The sequence below is a fragment of the Anomaloglossus baeobatrachus genome, chromosome 9 (assembly GCF_048569485.1).
Source record: "Anomaloglossus baeobatrachus isolate aAnoBae1 chromosome 9, aAnoBae1.hap1, whole genome shotgun sequence".
NCBI classification, from domain to species: Eukaryota; Metazoa; Chordata; class Amphibia; order Anura; family Aromobatidae; genus Anomaloglossus; species Anomaloglossus baeobatrachus.
The window spans coordinates 115,914,286-115,936,252 of NC_134361.1; the positions used below are offsets into that span (position 1 = coordinate 115,914,286).

At 49.1% G+C, this 21,967-nt stretch overlaps 1 protein-coding gene across 1 annotated transcript; it reads right to left on the reverse strand.

Annotated features, from left to right (window-relative positions):
• Window positions 1-12,057: 12,057 nt before the first annotated feature.
• Window positions 12,058-17,189, reverse strand: LOC142250543 (glutamine amidotransferase-like class 1 domain-containing protein 3, mitochondrial). The gene is made up of 4 exons (XM_075322721.1): window positions 16,988-17,189; window positions 15,556-15,727; window positions 13,910-14,111; window positions 12,058-12,340 (listed from the first exon to the last, which is right to left on the reverse strand). Exons 1-4 carry the CDS (start codon window positions 17,093-17,095, stop codon window positions 12,148-12,150), a joined length of 675 nt encoding a protein of 224 aa, XP_075178836.1. The 5' UTR covers window positions 17,096-17,189; the 3' UTR covers window positions 12,058-12,147.
• Window positions 17,190-21,967: the final 4,778 nt, after the last annotated feature.

Consider the following 21,967-nt stretch of genomic DNA (forward strand, 5'->3'; position numbering starts at 1 on the left):
AAAATATGTCACTCAAAAATATGGTATAAAGCAAATGACTAAAATGTAACTTAATATGTAATAGATAAGAGTGTAACATCCCTTAGGACACATAAATATACCACAACGCTCCTGGGACGACAAAAAGGTTTTCTTGCTTAAATAGACAAAGACAAAATAACCTAGGATATTGCCTTGGTGCACGATTGTACGAACCCCAGGAAGCCACCAGACATTAAATACATTTAGATATATCCTCAAGAAAAAAACACAACAAAACAAACAAAACAGTAAACAAAAAATGTATTAATTCCATCTCATAGGATAGACAGTGGTCATCCAATATAAAAAAGGGAGAAAAAACACAATATACTTAAATGATAAATTTCACAGTGACAGTGGTCAATATAGTGGTAACTCCAATCATATCTAAGTATATAATTCCTGTTTTAGAATAAATGGAGTGGTCTCACCAAATCCCTTGGAGCCGGGGTGCACGGATAGTCTCCTTTAGGCAGGGTCCTCAAAAATCCATCATTAAACTGGCCCTATTACGCACTGAGGGAAATTAAACTAAAGGCCGCTATACACGCTACGATTTATCTGACGATATGTCGTCGGGGACACGGTTTTTGTGACGCACTTCCGTCATCGTTAGCAACATCATTGCGTGTGACACCTACGTGCCACTCCGAACGATCGCAAATAGGGTGAAAATCATTGATTGTTGACATGTTTCAGTTTCAAAATATTGTTCGTCGTTTGGAACGCAGCAGACATATTGCTACGTTTGACACCCTGCCAACGACGAACAACATCCACACGACCGCCTTGGTCAAACAATATATCGCTGAACGATGTAGCTTCATTTGTGAGATGTGTACGTGTGACTGCTACAAAATGACCTATGAGCGATCTCGGCAAATCGTAACAACGATCTGGGCATGTCACATCTCTAACGAGATCGCTAGCGATATCGTTGTGTATAAAGCGGCCTTAAAATCCTTAAACGGGGGTTTACACGTTACGATATCATTAATGAATTGTCGTCGGGGTCACGTTGTTTGTGACGCACATCCGGCGTCATTAACAATATCGCAGTGTGTGACACTTATGAGTGACCTTAAAAGATCGCAAAAGCGGTCAAAATCGTTTGCGGCGGAGAGGTCGCCCTGAATCAAAAAATCAATTGTTTTTTTTTAGCAATATTGTTCCTCGTTCCTGCAGCAACACACATCCCTGTGTGTGACTCCGCAGGAGCGACAAACATCTCCTTACCTGCCTCCACCGGCAATGCGGAAGGAAGGAGGTGGGCAGGATGTTACGTCCCGCTCATCTCCGCCCCTCCGCTTCTATTGGACGCCTGCCGTGTGACGTCACTGTGACGCCGCACGAACCGCCCCCTTAGGAAGGAGGCGGGTCGCCGGCCAGAGCGACGTCGCAGGGCAGGTAAGTCCGTGTGAAGCTGCCGTAGCGATAATGTTCGCTACGGCAGCGATCACACAATATCGCACGTACGACGGGGGCGGGTGCTATCGCGCTCGACATCGCTAGCCAATGCTAGCGATGTCGCAGCGTGTAAGCCCCGCTTTACTGTCACCCATCAACTCACATCCTTACAAGGACGGTTGTGCCCCAAGGCAATATCCTAGGTTATTTTGTCTCTGTTTATTTAAGCTAGAAAACCTTTTTGTCATCCAGGGAGCTTTGTGGTACATTTATGTGTCCTAAGGGACGTTAAACTTTTATCTATTACATATTAAAAGTTACATTTTAGTCATTTGCTTTATACCATCTTTACTTTCTAGCAGAATTGTATTTGATTAGAAGGAAATGAAAGCAGAAATAGATTCTGAGACTCCATTACAACACATTGGCCTGTCCCGCCATCACATTGTAAGGCTAAGTGACTAAGCAAACAGGAATCACCGCCAGCTCCACATTTACTCTCACAATATGTACATTACTATTATATTTGGTTACATGCAATACTGAGAACAAATTCAGAAATTACACAAAAAAGGCATAAAATAAAGAGAATTCCCCATAAAGGATTATTGACGTTCATATTCTCTACTAAGGCATTTAACCCCATTAAGGAGGTTTCCCCATGTGGATTAGCTTATTTCATGTGGTGTGTAAGTCACACTGGTGGAAATGAGCCGAATGCTATCGTGACTTTAAGCAAAAGAAAGGTTTTCCTGGATAGAACAGCAGTTCAATTTTTTATTCAGCAATTGAAAATGTTTATTTTTGATGCCTAAATGTTACTGACATATGACATAGTATCATCTCATATATCGGTTACCCGTCTTTGAAGCAGGCTCAGGAGCGGAGTCTGCATTATTCCCAGCAGATGATGGCTGTGTTATTCAACTATCTGAGCTCTGCCCGCTGCTGGTAACTGCTTAATTTCTATGCTGATGGGTCTCCATGAGAGCTGGGGGCTGCTGAAGACAAATCTGTGCCTGGAACTCAAAAGAAACGATTTTTACTAGATACTGAAATATTCTACTATTGCAATATGTAGTACAAGTGATCAGACAATGGCAGGATAAAGTCTCCTTAGTGAACTAACAAACGAAGGGAAATGTTTAGGCAGAAAGTTTTAAAGAATCTATCTATATTAATTAAAATTTCCAATCTTTTCCCCATTTAAAAGAAAGAAATAAAAAATATGGTCTCTCCCCCATCGTACTGACCTGGAGGATCATGATGTCAGGACACTTTTACTGAACACTGAAAAAGCAAAGCTAAAAAAAACCCCAAATAATTCATGATTTTTTTTCCCCCATTTTTCAGTATGTTGAATGGTATAAGGAATGAAGCCATTAAATTCTGCACCTCTTCCTGCAAAAAACAAGCCCAAATACAGAAGGTGGAAAAATAAAAAACGTTTGGCTTTTGGCACCAGGGGAGGAAAACATGAAAACATAAAATTGCCGTGACGGGAAGAGGTTACAAATTTTGGACGTAAGTTATACAGAATTAAGATATTCTCCAGGAAATCCCAGCAGTGAGAATGCTAATACTATAATTCACACTAATATTGATTCTGGTTGCAGGATTTCATGCTCAGATGATATCTGAGAATTAGGCGGGGGGCAAATGACAGTAGAAAAAATCAGGCTGATTTTCATTCAGAAAAGTGAGACGGTTTTTTTTTCTCACTTGTCATGCACTGTATGCAGTTTATTTTTTACTTTTTGTAGTAGCCTTATTGAATCATTTACAGGACCATTTAGAGTTTGCTATGTTAGAGAATTGCAATATGTCCATAGAAATGTATCGGATGCCATACTGAGGCATTTCATATTTTTTTCTCACACCCATAGACTTGAATAGGTAATTCTCATGTGATATCAGAGTGAAATTGCAGCACGCTGTGATTTTATTTACAGATACAGTTGAAGCCAGAAGTTTACATACACTCTCTATAAAGACACATCTGCATGTTTTACTCACTATCTGACATGAAATCAGAATAATCCTTTCTCGTTTTAGGTCAATTAGGAACCAAAATTATTTATATTTGCCAAATGCCACAATAATGAGAGAGAGAAGGAAATACATTTTTAATACTTTCTGCAAAGTGAAAAGTTTCCATCCGTTTCATTAGTATTTGGTAGTATTGACCTTAAACTGCATAACTTGGGTCAAACATTTTGGATCTCCTTCCACAAGCTTCCAACAATAGTTGGTAGGTATTTGTGCCCTTTCCTCCTTACAGAACTGTTGTAACTGAGCCATGTTTGTAGGTCACCTTGCTTTCACCTGCCTTTTCAACTTTCCCATAAATTTCAATAGGATTAAAATTAGGGCTTTGTGATGACCACTGCAAAACATTGACTTTGTTATCCTTAAGCCACTTTGTAACCAGTCTGGCAGTATGCTTTGGGTCATTGTCCATTTGGAAGACCCATTTCTGTCCAAGCTTTAAGTTTCTGGCTGATGTCTTGAGACGTTGGTTCAGTATTGCCACATAATCTTTTTTCATTATGATGCCATCTACCCAGGATGGAGAGGGTAAGTTCTGTGGCTCCTCAAGGCACTCTTAAACACCTGGTGTTTCTCCACCGGCCCACTCTGGTTATTAGGGGATCACCCTTGTCAACCCCTGCCTGTACTAGCCTCAGAAAGGATTGCTCAAACCGGTCCATTACCACCTCTTCAAGATACTCTGTCAGCTACTCCTGTCGCTGCCACAGCACCCGCTGTTGTTACTGGCTCTCTGGGAGCCTCCGCCTGCTGGACCCCTTTTGCAGTACATAGACCTGCACCAGTTGCATCCACAGCTCCTACATCTCGCTCGTATGCACATCTCTACTCACACAGCTCTCCACAATTCCACCAGGTTCCATCCAGGATCTACAGCCTTCACTACAGCCGTTACATGTGGCTCCTGTAACGCTGTCTGCATTGTCCACCATATATGATGGGGTTACTCACTCAGCTTGCTCCTTAAGGTAATGACAGGAATACTTTTACTTAAAACGTCCAGCAGGTTTATTCAGCAGCATATAATCTGCACTCCAAAAACATAACACAAGCCTTCTTCCATCTTCAAGGAATATAAACACTGACTGTGTCCTAGTCCGTTTCACTTGTGGGTACATCTGTACATGTTAAGATACAACTTCTCTCCAGAAGTATCCCAGTGGAGGCATAGCTGCATCAACAGACTCCTTACCCGCTCAGGATAAGTGAATTCTCTTTCTCTCTCATCGGTTCCTTCCAGACGTATAACAACAGAGCCAGACCTGCCCTAATAAGTCTCATGGTGTCATAGTGCTACAGGTACCAGAGCCACCATCTTAGAATATATATATATTTACAACAGATGTTTGATCCATGAATCGCACAATAAATTTTGGGGTTCTATTAGAATTGGTATTAATACAGTCCTCCTCATCATGCTGTTCACATTTTGACATCATGAGACCAAGACGGCACCTAACAATTGATCAAAAGTACCTCGCCATTGTGAGGCTTCATACAGGTTGATCTCTGGCCACTGAGCATAGAGTGTCACAGAGTGTCTTCAGCAGGTTGCAACAGAGATACAGAGAAACTGGAAGAGTCACAGAAAGGCAAAGTGGACATCCTTTGGCCACATCCCACACTGATTATCACTTAATTGTGAACAATGCTCTTTGGATTCGGATCATGAGTACCACACAACTCCAGGCAAATTTAAGGTGGGTGAGAGGCACCAAAGTGTCACGTAAGATAATTTAAAACCATTTACCGTATTTTTCGCTTTATAAGACGCACCGGAATATAAGACGCACCCCAAGCTTAGACATAAAAAAAGGTAAAAAAAAGAAAAATGGGGTCCGTCTTATACTCCGGTGTTCTCTTACCGGAGGGGGGCAGCAGTGGTGGTGAAGCGGGGTCACAGGAGGCACAGGTTGTGCTGGCAGGCGCGGCAGGTCAGTGGCAGCATGGTCCGTGGTTGCAGGTGCCGTGGCGTCCGTGGTTGCAGGCGCGGTGGCGTCCGTGGTGGCGGCAGCAGCCGTGGCGGGTGAGCCGTGCAGCAGGCCGGTGCAGTGAGTGTCCGCGGTCCCGGTTCAGTGGTGGCAGCGGCGGCGACTGCTCAGTGGTGGCAGGGACTGCTCAGTGGTGGAGTGTGTCCGCGGTCCCGGTTCAGTGGTGGCAGCGGCGGCGACGGCTCAGTGGTGGGAGTGGCGGCGACGGCTCAGTGGTGGGAGTGGCGGCGACGGCTCAGTGGTGGGAGCTGCGGCAACTGCTCAGTGGTGGCAGCGGCAGGGACTGCTCAGTGGTGGAGTGTGTCCGCGGTCCCGGTTCATTGGTGGCAGCGGCGGCGACGGCTCAGTGGTGGGAGCGGCGGCGACGGCTCAGTGGTGGAGTGTGTCCGCGGTCCCGATTCAAGTAATGGCGCCCGGAGCGACGCAATGCGCAGATGGAGCTCTCATCCAAGGGCTCCATCTGCGCACGCGCTGACTCCCGGAGCAGCGCGTGCGCAGATGGAGCGCTCATCCAAGAGCTCCACCGGCGCCATCATTTGAAAGTGGGACCGCGGACAACTGGTAAGCTGCACAGCCGCCCGCCCCGCATCCACAGAGTGGCAGCCAGCAGGCTGCCCGCCCACCCTGCGTACAAGCCGCCGGGTACCTGTGCTTGCGTGCGGTGGCAGCCGGGTACCCATGGCTGTGTGCGGGCGGCAGCTGGGTGACTGTGTGAGGGCGGCAGCCGGGTACCTGTGTGAGGGCGGCAGCCAGCTGCTGCCCGCACGGGCACCCGACTGCCGCTCGCACACAGCACCCGGCTGCCGCCCGCACACAGCCATGGGTACCCGTCTGCCACCGCATGCAAGCACAGGTACCCCGCTGCCGACCCCACACAGCACCCGCTGCCGCCCGCACACAGCCACGGGTACCCGGCTGCCGCTGCACGCAAGTACAGGTACCCGGCCGCTTGCATGCAGCCACAGGCACCCGGCCGCCCGATCGCCTCAGACAGGACCCCCCTCCCCCGCTACCGCTTTATAAGACGCACCCCCCATTTTCATCCCAAAATTTGGGGAGGAAAAGTGCGTCTTATAAAGCGAAAAATACGGTACATCAGCGTGGTTTGCATGCTAGATGATCTGCAAGTGTACCTGACCACACCACCAGATACAGGCATTATTGTCTTGCTGGACGAGAAACAAGTGGGTCTCAGTGCTGTTCACTGATGAAAGTCAATTCACACTGAGCAAAATTGATGGCCGCCAATGATGTTGGATAAATCAAAGAGAGCGCTATGCATCAGCCACTGTTGTCAAAAGACGAGCCTTTGGGGGTGGTGGTGTTACAGTTGGGCAGGTGTCAAGTCATTACAGAACTGACCTATACTTTGTGAATAGTAAGGTGACAGCCCCTACTACCTGACTAACATCATTAATCCAGTCATTGTGCCTCTGCATGAACAACACAGACGCTAATTTTATCTTCACGGAAGACCAGCACATTGAGGCCTTTAGGGAATGACTGCTGGAGACTGGGTGACCTAAAATGGAGTGGCCTGCATTTTCTCCAGACCCGAATGCCAAACAAAACCTATGTGATCAGCTGAGTTGCCGTGTGGAGGCTCGTAACTCTGTACCCGAGAACCTCAATGACCTGAGGGCCGCCGTTTAAGAAGAGCGGGATGCCATGCTTCTGCAGACAATAACTCCACTTCTGAAAAGCATGAGAAGTCGTTGTCAGCTGTAATTGATGCTGAAGGCCACATGACAAGTTACTGAGACTGACATTTTTGGTGGGGTATACCCACCACTGTTGGTGACTATTGTTTCAATAAATTGTTTGAGATGAGGAAATCAATACTACATGCTTCTACTTAAATGAAGTATCATTGTACTGTGAACGTTTTACATTTTCCATAAATTTCACCCGAAAGCCAAACATCCCTAACTTTTGTAAGTCATGTATATCTTAAAACCCATATTTAGCCCTTATGTATGTGGCACCCCTGGGTCTCTGATCACCACAGGGTATTGCACCTCAATTAAGGTGCGGTATCTATCTCAGCTAAGAAGGGGGTTAATCACCAGTGTTCCACATTCACACACTACATACAGCTTAGGAGCCTTCACATAGGGTGGGTTGGCTCAGTGTACGCAGGAGGGTGGCCATAACGGTCATGGGACTTCGCGTTCACAAAAGCTAGCCACCTGGGGGCGAGTTCCACCTGGGGTAGAAATAGGCGTAACACACACAAATGAAGGACAGACCCGTCAGGACCATAGTTCTGGCAAGACTTCTCTGGAAAGAACTTGGACTTTACTGGGCCCGGGGCTTGGAGTGGGAGCTCAGCCAGGGTAGCTAACCGCTGAGGGGGACACTCTAGAAATAGGACTCTCTCTCTTACTTTCTCAAAACACCAGTGGTGACCCCTTACCGGATCTGGGATTAACCGGAGTCCATCACGGCAGTGACCAGTAGGACCAGGCTGGCAGCTGCAGTTGTGAGTAAACTACACCCTGAACCCACAGGGACTGTGTTGGCTTGTCAGTACCGTCACCTCCGCCCAGCGCTTAGGCACCAACGGTCATTAAAACCCTCATCATCCACCCGGGGCCCACTCCGCCTGTGGGGAGCAACATTATCCCGGCTGCTGTAACACCTGCCCCGGCAAGGAATCCTGCAGCGGCGGCTACTCCTGGCCGCATACCACAGGTGGTGTCACAACAAACTCTCCCAAATACCTTGCTTCCCCCACCATTTACTGTACGCCGTGGGGCAACGGAACTGGGCAAGGGAACCCTGTGACAATGCCTGACCTGGCTCGAAATGGCCCGGCGGCGAGTAGGTTAGCCACCTGCCCCGTGGGGCACTACATTTGGCGTCATGAACAGGATATCATGCCCATTAAACCGGGTACTGTGCGCCTACAGAACAGTGTTAAACCACATAATTTCGTGTTGAACTATTCCTTTGCAAAAAGAACAGTCGCCATTAATAATTCCAAGCAGGAAAAGAAGAGGGAGCGCCATGGGGAGTGGCTTCCTGAAAAGCACGTGAACTAAGGATCTAATGCTGGAGTGGAGTCTACCACCTCGAATGACCAGTTGAAAGAGGAAGGAAAGGACTTAAACCTGGTACCTTGGGAGTGGATGAAGCTCCGCAGTGCACAGAAAAATTGCAACCACCGAGTGCTGGCGGGGACAGGTTCAGCAACCCGATCAGTGGTCACCGTCCAGCTGAGACTTACACGCTGACCCAATCAATCTACCCGGGTCCCAGTGGGGTGAAGTAATGGCAGATTCATTGCCCAGAACCTCATATTGGGACTGCGGGTGAGGTAGTAATGATCCTACCCTTGAAACCAGGGGTTCTGGGAGGTCGGTTGAGCACTGTTCTGGAGGGGGACCCTGATATTGATCCCGCCGGTCTTCTCATTCCTGCTTGCTGTCATTGCAAGCAAGCAGGACATTATGCCAGAGGATGTCCAGTTATCGTGCCAATCCAGGGGGTCGGGAACGAACCTCTGGAAACACCAGCAACCCAAACAAGAATAATTGTTAATGTTTTTCATATGCAGAATGTTTTTTCATTTGTGATATTTTCTGACTTGAGCCGTTTTGGACGACCTGTGACTGGTAATGTTGAACATGTTTGAAACGTTTGAAGTCAATGCTGCTTCCCAAAAAAGGGGAAAAGATGTTTCTTGTTAACCTGTTATATGCATATATAAAAATTTCAGTGTTAACTGTGTTTTGTTGCAGCCTGGAAGTGCTGCCATTTGCCATGGGGAATGTGGTGCCCCTGAGGCTCTGGTCGCCACAGGGTACTGCACCTCAATTAAGGTGCGTTTTCTATTTCAGGTAAGGAGGGGGTTAATCACTGGTGTTCCACATTCACACACTACATACAGCTTAGGAGCTTTCACATAGGGTGGCTTGGCTTAGGGAAGGCAGGGGGTGGCCATAACAGTCATGGGACTTCCCGGTCACTGAAGCCAGCGACCTGGGGGGGGGGGGGGGGGCGAATTCCACCTGGGGTAGAAATAGGCGGAACACAGGACAGACCCGTCAGGACCATAGTTCTGGCAAGACATCTCTGGAAAGAACTTGGACTTTACTGGGCCCGGGGCTTGGAGAGGGGGCTCAGCCAGGGTACCTAACCGTTGAGGGGGACACCCCTAGAAATAGGACTCTCCTACTTTCTCAAAACACTGGTGGTGACCCAGATCTGGGATTGACCGGAGCCCATCACAGTAGTGACCAGTGGGACCAGGCTGGCAGCTAAAGTTGTGAGTAAACTACAGTCTGAACCCGCAGAGACTGTGTTGGCTCGTCCTTACGGTCGCCGACGCCCAGGTGCCAATGGCCATTAAAACCTTCATCATCCACCCGGGGCCCACTCCGCCTGTGGGGAGAAACACCTGCCCTGGTGAGGAATCCTGCAGCGGCGGCTACTCCTGGCTGCATGCCACAGGTGGCGTCACAACAAACTCTCCCAAATACCCCCTTCCACCACCATTTACTGTATGCCGCGGGGCAACAAAACCCTGCAAGGCCACCCCGTGACAATGCTTGACCCGACCTAAATGGCCCAGCGACGAGTAGGTTAACCACCTGCCCTGTGGGGCGCTATATGTACACTACAGTTCAAAAGTTTAGGGTCACTTAGATATTTCCTTATTTTAGAAAGGAAAGCACATTTTTTTCAATGAAGCTTAATTGCTGAATTGTCAATGTGGCAAATGACTATTCTAGCTGCAAACATCTGGTTTTTTAATGCAATATCTACATAGGTGTATAGAGTCCTATTTCCAACAACCACCACTCACGTTTTAATGGTACATTGCGTTTGCTAACCGTGTTAAGCTAATTGATATTTAGAAATCCCTTGAAAACCCTTATGCAAGTATGTTAGCATAACTGAAAACAGTTTTGCTGATTAGAGAAACTATAAAACTGACCTTCCTATGAGCTAGTTGAGAATCTGGAGCATTACATTTGTTGGTTCCATTAAACTCTCAAAATGGCCAGAAAAAGAGAACTGTCATGTAAAACGCGACAGTCTATTCTTGTTCTCAGAAATGAAGGATATTCCATGCGAGAAATTGGCAAGAAACTGAAGATTTCCTACAACGGTGTGTACTACTCACTTCAGAGGAGAGCACAAGCAGGCTCTAACCAGTAGAGTAGAAAGAGAAGTGGGAGGCCGCGCTGCACAACTGAGTAACAAGACAAGTACATTAGAGTCTCTATTGTGAGAAATAGACTCCTCACAGGTCCTCAACTGGCAGCTTCATTAAATAGTACCCGCAAAACGCCAGTGTCAACATCTACAGTGAAGAGCCGATGCCGGGATGCTGGCCTTCAGGGCAGCAAAGAAAAAAGCCATATCTGAGACTGGCTAATAAAAGGAAAAGATTAATATGGGCAAAAGAACACAGACATTGGACAGAGGAAGATTTAAAAAAAAAAAGTGTTAGACGAATCGAAGTTTGAAGTGTTTGGATCACACAGAAGAACGCAGAACTGAAAAGATTCTAGAAGAGTGCCTGATGCCATCTGTCAAGCATGGTGGCGGTAACATGATTGCCAGCACCAAAGTAACTTCAGACTATGTGTGAGATTTGTACAAGATAAAAAAGGGATTTTGAATAAGGAAGGCTTTCACTCTATTTTGCAACGCCATACCCTGTGGCCAGCGCTTAATTGGAGTAAATTTCATCCTACAACAGGACAATTACCCAAAGCACACCTCCAAATTATGCATGAACTATTTAGGGAAGAACATACATACGTGGGGGTAGAAGGGGTTGGTCTGCTAGACTCCTCTTTAGGCTGGACTCACACGAGCGTATGGCATCCGTTGCGAGAGCATCGGATGCGATATGCTAATGTCCCCCGACTCAGGCTCTGCTGCGAGCGTGAGCCGAGTGTCATGCGACTGTAACCCGATCTTGCGATCGGGTCACAGCTGTGAAGCTGAGTGCGGGCGCAGCAGAGGAGAGGGAGGGGTTAATTCTCCCATCTCCTCCACTGTCAGCCTGTGCGTATATCGCACTGCACTGGGATAACATCCGAGTGCAGTCCGATGTATCTCTCGCATCCATTCACTTGAATGGGTGCGAGGGATACGGCTCTCGCAGACAATCGCAGCATGCTGCCGCTTTTCTCGCATCCAGAATCTGGATGCGAGGAAAAGCTGACCAACAGCTCAACCTCATTGCCTGACATTGGTCAGAGTGCAATGCGAGAATTTCTCGCATTGCACTCGTCCGATTTTCACGCTCGTGTGAGCGTACCCTTACAGCTGAGATCAGACCCTGGTGTTAGTAATAGCTACTACACGGCTGACATTTAGCCCAAAACCATTTCACCAATTGCCACCACACCAAAGCATCAGGAATGAGTAGAGGCAAAGGGTCAGAATTGGAGCATCTTATGTGCCACTGCTGGGGTGACTGGGGGCTGACATTTTTTAGGCTGGGAAGGGCCCAACTATGGACCTTCTCCCCCCATTTAATTATTTATTGGTTGATATATTATATAGCCAACTTTGCACACCTAAAACCCTTATAATATATTTATTATAACCAGTAAGCACAAATCAGTTCTATTTCAAAGCAATATTTATTTGTACACAGAAATAAATATCAGTCAATGTTCCTCCAATTCTTCCACCAAATGTTTCATTCTCTCATTTAACTCAACTTGAGCACGGCTTCAACCATTTTGCCAATGCCATCAAATATCTCATGTAGCGGGCTGTTACTCATGAAGGCGCACGTGGTGACCAGTTTATGTTTGGCATCTATGTGAACTTCGTTGACCTGTTTGTTGACGTGTTTACAGCCCAGCTGTTCAATGGCTCCCGCTGTTCCAGCATGTGGCCACCTGCACAACAGAAGAATAGACAAAGGGCAGCAAGTTACAATAGTGAAAACTACGACTATACACATACAGTATGTCTGTACTATGCCTTATCGTATTCAGACAGTGGCCATCTCCCCATACACAGCTCAGCAGAGCGCTTGTGTGCTTTATTAGCAAGGCACCAAGTATCACGTCTGGTGGGGAATTATCTCCAGAAAACCCAAATGATCAGCAGTTCCGATCCGGAGAACTAGTCCTGGTTATTTTACTTGGAACTATGTGCAGTAATTGAGGTTCATGAACCTCATTCTATTGTATGGATAGGGCTTCATGGCGGGGGGGGGGGGGGGAAGATGGATAAATAAATTACTAAGCATCAGCCCCAATTTTCTGACATTATAAAGTCTTTACATTATTCTTATGAACAATACTCTTTACAGCCACAAATTCAAGAACACTGCAGTAATATACATTTAGTTGACCACATATTGGTTGAAGTCTAGATTGTACAGACAAGGCTCCACCAAATAGACTTTGGAAACCCGGGTTCCTATTATCTATACCATACAGACTTTTGTAATGGTTACAATGTGGTTCCCAATATTGTGGTATTACCAGCACTGCAGAGGTTAAAGGCGCTGTATAGGCTGTCAGGAGTCTGGGGATGAGTAAAACTGTAGAATAATATAATTATTAATAATAATCCCTTGCTTTTATTTTTAAACTACCACTCTGGCATATTTATTTAGCTTAATTGTCCCCTGTTACCAATCATTGGAAATGGCATAAGATATTGACAGGTAAGTATTATAATACACTCACTGCTGATTAGAAGCAGTGAAAACAAGGGGGGGGGGGGGCGCCGCCCGGGAGAGGGAAAAAAAAAAAAAACAAAAAAAAAAAACGCAAGTTTGTAATTTACTTGTTACTAGAAATCCTTTTCATTCTATTATGGCCTTGGTACCCAGCTGTGTGCCCTGTAGTATTGTGCCCATCATTGTAGTAGTGTGCCCAGTAGTTATGCCCATCCTTGTAGTGTGCACATACACACACAGCGAGGAGACCACAGCGCTCCGAAACATGATCACAGGCACGGGCATCTGCGGAAGAGACATGTGGCCCCGCAGGTCAGGACCCGCCACGTCCAGGACGCATCGGGTCCTGATCGTGAGCACGTACCTGCTTGTTGCGGTGAGTGACGATCGCAGCTCTATGCCCGGGGCCAGCGCCGGCAGGACTTTACTACAAGTTTAATCATTTGCAGTGCCGCACAGAGAGTTGTCCGCGTTATACCAATGGCTGCTGCCCGCTAATCAGATGCAAGGAGGTGGAATCATACAGCAACGTCACTTCCTTGCATCTGATTGGCAGGCAGCAGCCATTGGTATAACGCGGACATCTGTGCGGCACCGCAAATAATTCAATTTGTAGTAATGTCCTGCCGGTGCCCGCCCCGGGTATAGGGCCGCGATTGTCACGGGGTGTGCGGGCCACAACAAGTAGCTTCAGGGGCCGAATGCGGCCTGCGTGTTTAAGACCTCTGGTTTAGATAGATACTGAAGACCGAGATATTTAGTTAAATTCACTCACTTTTCGCACTCTGTATCAGACCCGACAGTGACTTCACATCCTGGTAGGATTTTGGCGGCCAGTACGGGGGAGATACAGCACAGGCCAATGGGCTTCTTGGCATCATGAAATCCTTTAATAGCGTCTTCAATGGGTTTTATTACGGAGCAGTCTTTCCCATCAATCGCCCAAGTACAAAGATTTTTAGCAACTCCAAAACCTCCTGGTAAAGAGAAGAAAGAGTATAAGAAGTCTGAGTAGAAGGCCAGTATCACACTTGCGAATGTCTTGCGTTTAACTCGTGCAAGTCTCTCATTGAATCTCCCGACACGGCCGCACACTCTCCAGACAGGAGAGCCTCAGCTGCATAGAGATGTGGCGCCCTGGACAAGCCAGGGGCCACAGAGAACAACACCCACACACCCCACACTCCTGGTCAGGCACACCAAAGTCAGACAAAAACCCTTGTTGCCTTCCTCCAGGGGCTGATGTTCACACCAGGGGGTGGGCCAGGCGGTTGGCCTCGCCCACCGAGGAGTTCACAGTCCTGGAGGTGGGAAAAGTAGGGAGTTCAGTTTGGGAAGCGAAAGCGAGAGGAGTGAAGTGGCAGCTGAGCAGACTAGAGTTAGTCCGGGTGTGTGGCCCGGACGGATCAGCAAGGTTGGCAGACGGTGGTGACCCGTCTGCAGGAGTGGCCTATCGGAGTCTACCGTAAGGACCGTGGAAGGGCAGTGGCCCGCCGGTACACAAAGAAGTCAGCACCATCTGGCAGGGTCTTACGGACCCCGGCAAGGCTAGGAGTCGCCGTGAATTTGCCAGATTCGTTAGCGAAGGGGACCTCCTGGGTTTCCCAGCAGCCAAGACCCGACACAAGGCAACAGTCCAACCGAGAGAGGGAAACAGCCACCGCCAAGGCTACTGTTCCCAGGGCCAGAGCCTGCGGGAAAAAGGGGGATCCTCCAGCCCACATCCAAGCCGGGGAGCGGGTTACCAGTGGGAACCCATTGGAACGGTTTACAGTACATAGGTGCAGGGAAAGGCAGTCACCATCAACCTGCCGGGAGAAACACATCAGCTGTCTGTGGGACCAGTCCATCCAGCCGTGTGTTTTACCGAGAACTGTGTCCTCATCATTGGCTGAGTGAGTACCACCGCGCCGTACAGCGCTGCCCCCCGCGACCCTGCACCTCACCAGGCCCTGTAACCCGCCTGTCATCCATCCCTACCCCATCACCGGGCCCCGGACAACCAACCCCCTACCCACGGAGGGGAGAACTAACAAAGCTGCTCCCTGTCACCGCTCCCGGGATCCCCGTCTAGAGCAGCGGTGGTGTCACCACGACCGTGGGTGGCGTCACGAACAATCACCAAATCCCCCACCATCCAATCAAATCCCCCCTTTCACTCAAGGGCGAGGAACGCCGCTCGAGTCCCCGGGGTCTGGCCCACCGCTCGAGCCACCACCGAGCAGCGGCAGAGCGCAGCGTCCCCTCCTCCGCCCGCGACAGATATATGCAACCAACTCACTCATGTTAGAAGTGTGCGGCCGTGTGGAGGAAAGGGAGGGGGGGGGGAACTCAATGAGAAATACACGTAAAGGCACTCGCAACTGTGACTACGGCCTAACATGTCCTCCATACTGTCCTTATGATCAGGACATACAGTACCTGGGATGATGATTGCAGCATAGTCACTGACTTTTAGCTCCTTCAGATCTGTGACCTTCCCTCTTGCGATGCGCGCGCTCTCGGTCAGCACGTTCCGGGTCTCCTCGCAGGGCTGTCCTCTCACATGGTCCACCACATGCATCTGCTCCATGTCAGGAGCAAACACCACATACTATGGAAACAGAATGGAGGAGACAAATCTCAATACAAGAAAACAAACCATCCACCATGTACAGAGGCCAAATATATAAGGGATCTAGGAAATTATGGAAGACCCTATAGGACAAAAATAATTGTACTCGTACGACCTCTTACTGACTAGATGAAGAGCTCTGCAGTCACCAAGACAGATTAGGTTTCTTCTTCATTCATTGTAGGTTATTAAATTGATAATCAGACAGACCATGAAAGAGATAACATACACCGAGCACATAGACAATGTATAAACCTAAGCTCAGCTCTGCTACATCCATAGTCTTATCACACAAGATGGGCAATACCAAGCTCAACTCTGCCTTCACTATATATAAAGCTTAAAGGGGTTGTTCAATAATGACCTAGTGTGATCATACAACAAACTCCACTCTGCTACAATCATATAGTCTTGTCATACAAGTAATAATGAGGAGAGAAAAACTTGCTCTGCTTCATCTGTATACAAGTGCCATACCCTCTGCATCATTACTATACAGGTAATAAGGGGACTGAAAGCAGACTCCGCTCTGCTACATCCATACAGTAACAATACAGGAAATATAACAAACACACTCAGCTCTGCTACAATCATAGTCTTGTCATACAAGTAATAATGAGGAGAGAAACAAACTTGCTCTGCCTCATCTGTATACAAGTGCCATATCATATCATACAAGTGCCATAAGTGCAACATCATTACTATACAGGTAATAAAGGGGACTGAAAGCAGACTCCGCTCTGCTACATCCATACAGTAACAATACAGGAAATATAACACTCAGCTCTGCTCCATCTGTATATGTTCTGTATCTAGCCTGTACAGATACAGGAGAGCTGAGGTCCTGTCCCTTCAGCAGCATGCACCCAGCAAACTCCTCTCTACATCGGTGTAATCTGATCTTACAGCACTGCTACACCCGAAGTTGTACAATCCACAGACGATAAATGTCGGTCCTGTAATGACGCCCCTGCACTGTGTGACTAACAGTAGATTAGTGCAGCTATTCCGTATATTTCAGGCTATAAGATCCCACCACAGTCAGGAGAAGAAGCCGCTTTCTTCCTCATTACATAGAATGGAGCCTTTGCCCTGGACTCATTGAGACGTGTGGAAATGTCACCAGAGACTTTCCCCTCTGACTGTGACTGGAATAAGACTTCTGACACAAAGTTCAGTCTCAGACTCGGGGCTTTGGCTGTGACCCCACAGAAGGTTTCCCCGCACCCTTCCCCTTACCTGCACCCCAGCTCTGCTCAGGTGCACCAACACTGCAGAGGCCTCGTGGACCTCACTGCCATCATACACCCCGCAGCCACAGAGGATCACTGCCACCTGCTTGGTCATGGCGGATTCAGGTGAATGGCGGCTCCGGTAGATCAGGAGTAGAAGAGTCTGCAGCTGAGGGACCCGCTGCTCCTGTGCTTTATATACAGGGAAGGTGTGAGCTCCTGGGGCAGAGTCTCAGGGGAGGAGACAGTCCCAGCACTTCCACTGTCATTACATAATAGAAGGTGGAGGAAATTCCCAGGATGACTAGGCTACTTTCACACATCAGTTTTTTGTTTTCCATCAGGCACAATCCGGAAAAAAACGGGTAAACTGATCCGGTACCGCATCCATTTTATCCCCATAGATTTGCATTGTTACCGTATTGTGCCTGATGGCTTTGCGTTGCATGCGTTTTTTTCCGGACGCGGCAAAATTAATTAAAGCGGCGGCCGAAGGCAACGTGTCTTGCAACGTTTTTTTGTCCGGCACGACGACGGCGCGATACGGCGTGTTTTACAATGAAAGCCTATGGACGTCGGATCCAACGCAATGCGGTAAAAAACGGATGCGGCTGCCGGATCCGTTTATGTAAACTGCGCATGCACCAAATTTATTTAAAAAACTGATCCATCAAAAAAAATGGACAAAACGGATGCAAAAATGGATGCAAAACGGATCCAACGGATCCGGTTTTTTACGCATCCGGCATAACAGATCCGTTAAAAAACGGATCCGGTGGATACGGTTTTAAATTTTTTTTGCCGGATCCTTTGGATCAGGAAAAAAAAGGATTGTGCCTGAATACAGAAAACTGATGAGTGAAAGTAGCCTTAGACGCCGGTGACTGAGGACAGTATGGCCGGCGGTGACTGAGGAGGATGACACTGCTACCCTATTCTGATGGTCACAGTATGGCCGGCGGTGACTGAGGACTATGACTCTGCTGTCCTATTCTGATGGTCACAGTATGGCCGGTGGTGACTGAGGAGGATGACTCTGCTGCCCTATTCTGATGGTCACAGTATGGCCGGCGGTGACTGAGGAGGATGACTCTGCTGCCCTATTCTGATGGTCACAGTATGGCCGGTGGTGACTGAGGACTATGACTCTGCTGTCCTATTCTGATGGTCACAGTATGGCCGGCGGTGACTGAGGAGGATGACTCTGCTGCCCTATTCTGATGGTCACAGTATGGCCGGCGGTGACTGAGGAGGATGACACTGCTGCCCTATTCTGATGGTCACAGTATGGCCGGTGGTGACTGAGGAGGATGACTCTGCTGCCCTATTCTGATGGTCACAGTATGGCCGGCGGTGACTGAGGAGGATGACACTGCTGCCCTATTCTGATGGTCACAGTATGGCCGGCGGTGACTGAGGAGGATGACTCTGCTGTCCTATTCTGATGGTCACAGTATGGCCGGCGGTGACTGAGGAGGATGACTCTGCTGCCCTATTCTGATGGTCACAGTATGGCCGGCGGTGACTGAGGAGGATGACACTGCTGCCCTATTCTGATGGTCACAGTATGGCCGGCGGTGACTGAGGAGGATGACTCTGCTGTCCTATTCTGATGGTCACAGTATGGCCGGCAGTGACTGAGGAGGATGACTCTGCTGCCGTATTCTGATGGTCACAGTATGGCCGGCGGTGACTGAGGAGGATGACACTGCTGCCCTATTCTGATGGTCACAGTATGGCCGGCGGTGACTGAGGAGGATGACACTGCTGCCCTATTCTGATGGTCACAGTATGGCCGGCGGTGACTGAGGAGGATGACACTGCTGCCCAATTCTGATGGTCACAGTATGGCCGGTGGTGACTGAGGAGGATGACTCTGCTGCCCTATTCTGATGGTCACAGTATGGCCGGCGGTGACTGAGGAGGATGACACTGCTGCCCTATTCTGATGGTCACAGTATGGCCGGCGGTGACTGAGGAGGATGACTCTGCTGCCCTATTCTGATGGTCACAGTATGGCCGGCGGTGACTGAGGAGGATGACTCTGCTGCCCTATTCTGATGGTCACAGTATGGCTGGCGGTGACTGAGGAGGATGACTCTGCTACCCTATTCTGATGGTCACAGTATGGCCGGCGGTGACTGAGGAGGATGACTCTGCTGCCCTATTCTGATGGTCACAGTATGGCCGGTGGTGACTGAGGAGGATGACACTGCTGCCCTATTCTGATGGTCACAGTATGGCTGGCGGTGACTGAGGAGGATGACTCTGCTGCCCTATTCTGATGGTCACAGTATGGCCGGCGGTGACTGAGGAGGATGACTCTGCTGCCCTATTCTGATGTAGGAGCTTTACATCTGGATCAGAGCAATAATAAAGTAACAATGTGTCTGTGGTTTATTATAGCTCCAATAAAAAGTGAAAGCGCTGAATCTGATACCATCATAATACAAGAGCAATATAATAATATTTATTCATTTATATAACGCTATTAATTCCTTAGCGCTTTACATACATTGGCAACACTGTCCCCATTGGTGCTCACAATCTAAATTCCCTATCAGTATGTTTTTGGAGTACAGCGAGGGTCATAAATATTACCCCAAACCATACAGCAACTCACTATGAGAGCGAGGTGAGAAGCTCACAATATTCAGAGCCGCCTGCGCCTGTCACTCAGTATCCAGAGCCGCCCGCGCCTGTCACTCAGTATCCAGAGCCACCTGCGCCTGTCACTCAGTATCCAGAGCCACCTGCGCCTGTCACTCAGTATCCAGAGCCACCTGCGCCTGTCACTCAGTATCCAGAGCCACCTGCGCCTGTCACTTAGTATCCAGAGCCACCTGCGTCTGTCACTCAGTATCCAGAGCCACCTGCGTCTGTCACTCAGTATCCAGAGCCACCTGCGCCTGTCACTCAGTATCCAGAGCCACCTGCGCCTGTCACTCAGTATCCAGAGCCACCTGCGCCTGTCACTCAGTATCCAGAGCCACCTGCGCCTGTCACTCAGTATCCAGAGCCACCTGCGCCTGTCACTCAGTATCCAGAGCCACCTGCGTCTGTCACTCAGTATCCAGAGCCACCTGCGCCTGTCACTCAGTATCCAGAGCCACCTGCGTCTGTCACTCAGTATACAGAGCCACCTGCGCCTGTCACTTAATATCCAAAGTCGCCCTCGCCTGTCACTTAGTATCCAGAGCCGCCCAGACCTGTCACTCAGTATCCAGAGCCACCCGCGCCTGTCACTCAGTATCCAGAGCCGCCCGCGCCTGTCACTCAGTATCCAGAGCTACCCGCGCCTGTCACTCAGTATCTAGAACCACCAGTGCCTGTCACTCAGTATCTAGAGCCACCCGCGCCTGTCACTTAGTATCACAGAGTCGCCCGCGCCTGTCACTTAGTATCACAGAGTCGCCCGCGCCTGTCACTTAGGCTAGTTTCACACTTGCGCTATTTTGACGCAAACGGAATCCGTCACTAATGTAGTACAGTTCATTTATTTACAGTGGAAGCGCGTTACTATGGCACGTGTGTGTGTCATGCAGTACCCGCTTGTGTCCACACGATGTCGCGCTTCCACTGTAAATAAATTAACTGCACTACATTAGTGACGGATTCCGTTTGCGTCAAAATAGCACAAGTGTGAGTGGGCCCTTAGTATCCAGAGTCGCCCTCGCCTGTCACTTAGTATTCAGAGCCACCCAGACCTGTCACTCAGTATCTAGAGCCACCTGCGCCTGTCACTCAGTATCTAAAGCCACCCGCGCCTGGTGCCCAGTATCCAGAACCGCCCTCGCCTGTCACTTATTATTCAGAGCCGCCCGCACCTGGCAATCAGTATCTAGAGCCACCTGCGCCTGTCACTCAGTATCTAGAGCCACCCGCGCCTGTCACTCAGTATCTAGAGCCATCTGCGCCTGTCACTCAGTATCTAGAGCCACCTGCGCCTGTCACTCAGTATCTAGAACCACCTGCGCCTGTCACTCAGTATCTAGAGCCACCTGCGCCTGTCACTCAGTATCTAGAGCCACCTGCGCCTATCACTCAGTATCTAGAGCCACCCGCGCCTGGTGCCCAGTATCCAGAACCGCCCGCGCCTGTCACTCAGTATCTAGAGCCACCCGCGCCTGGTGCCCAGTATCCAGAACCGCCAGCGCCTGTCACTTATTATTCAGAGCCGCCCGCACCTGGCAATCAGTATCTAGAGCCACCTGCGCCTGTCACTCAGTATCTAGAGCCACCTGCGCCTGTCACTCAGTATCTAGAGCCACCTGCGCCTGTCACTCAGTATCTAGAGCCACCTGCGCCTGTCACTCAGTATCTAGAGCCACCTGCGCCTGTCACTCAGTATCTAGAGCCACCCGCGCCTGGTGCCCAGTATCCAGAACCGCCCGCGCCTGTCACTCAGTATCTAGAGCCACCCGCGCCTGGTGCCCAGTATCCAGAACCGCCAGCGCCTGTCACTTATTATTCAGAGCCGCCCGCACCTGGCAATCAGTATCTAGAGCCACCTGCGCCTGTCACTCAGTATCTAGAGCCACCTGCGCCTGTCACTCAGTATCTAGAGCCACCTGCGCCTGTCACTCAGTATCTAGAGCCACCTGCGCCTGTCACTCAGTATCTAGAGCCACCCGCGCCTGTCACTCAGTATCTAGAGCCACCTGTGCCTGTCACTCAGTATCTAGAGCCACCTGCGCCTGTCACTCAGTATCTAGAGCCACCTGCGCCTGTCACTCAGTATCTAGAGCCACCTGCGCCTGTCACTCAGTATCTAGAGCCACCTGCGCCTGTCACTCAGTATCTAGAGCCACCTGCGCCTGTCACTCAGTATCTAGAGCCACCCGCGCCTGGTGCCCAGTATCCAGAACCGCCCGCTCCTGTCACTTATTATTCAGAGCCGCCCGCACCTGGCACTCAGTTTACAGAAGAAAAACATTTACAGAGATACCTCGGTTTTAGTCACGTGGGCATGCTGACAAAAACAATG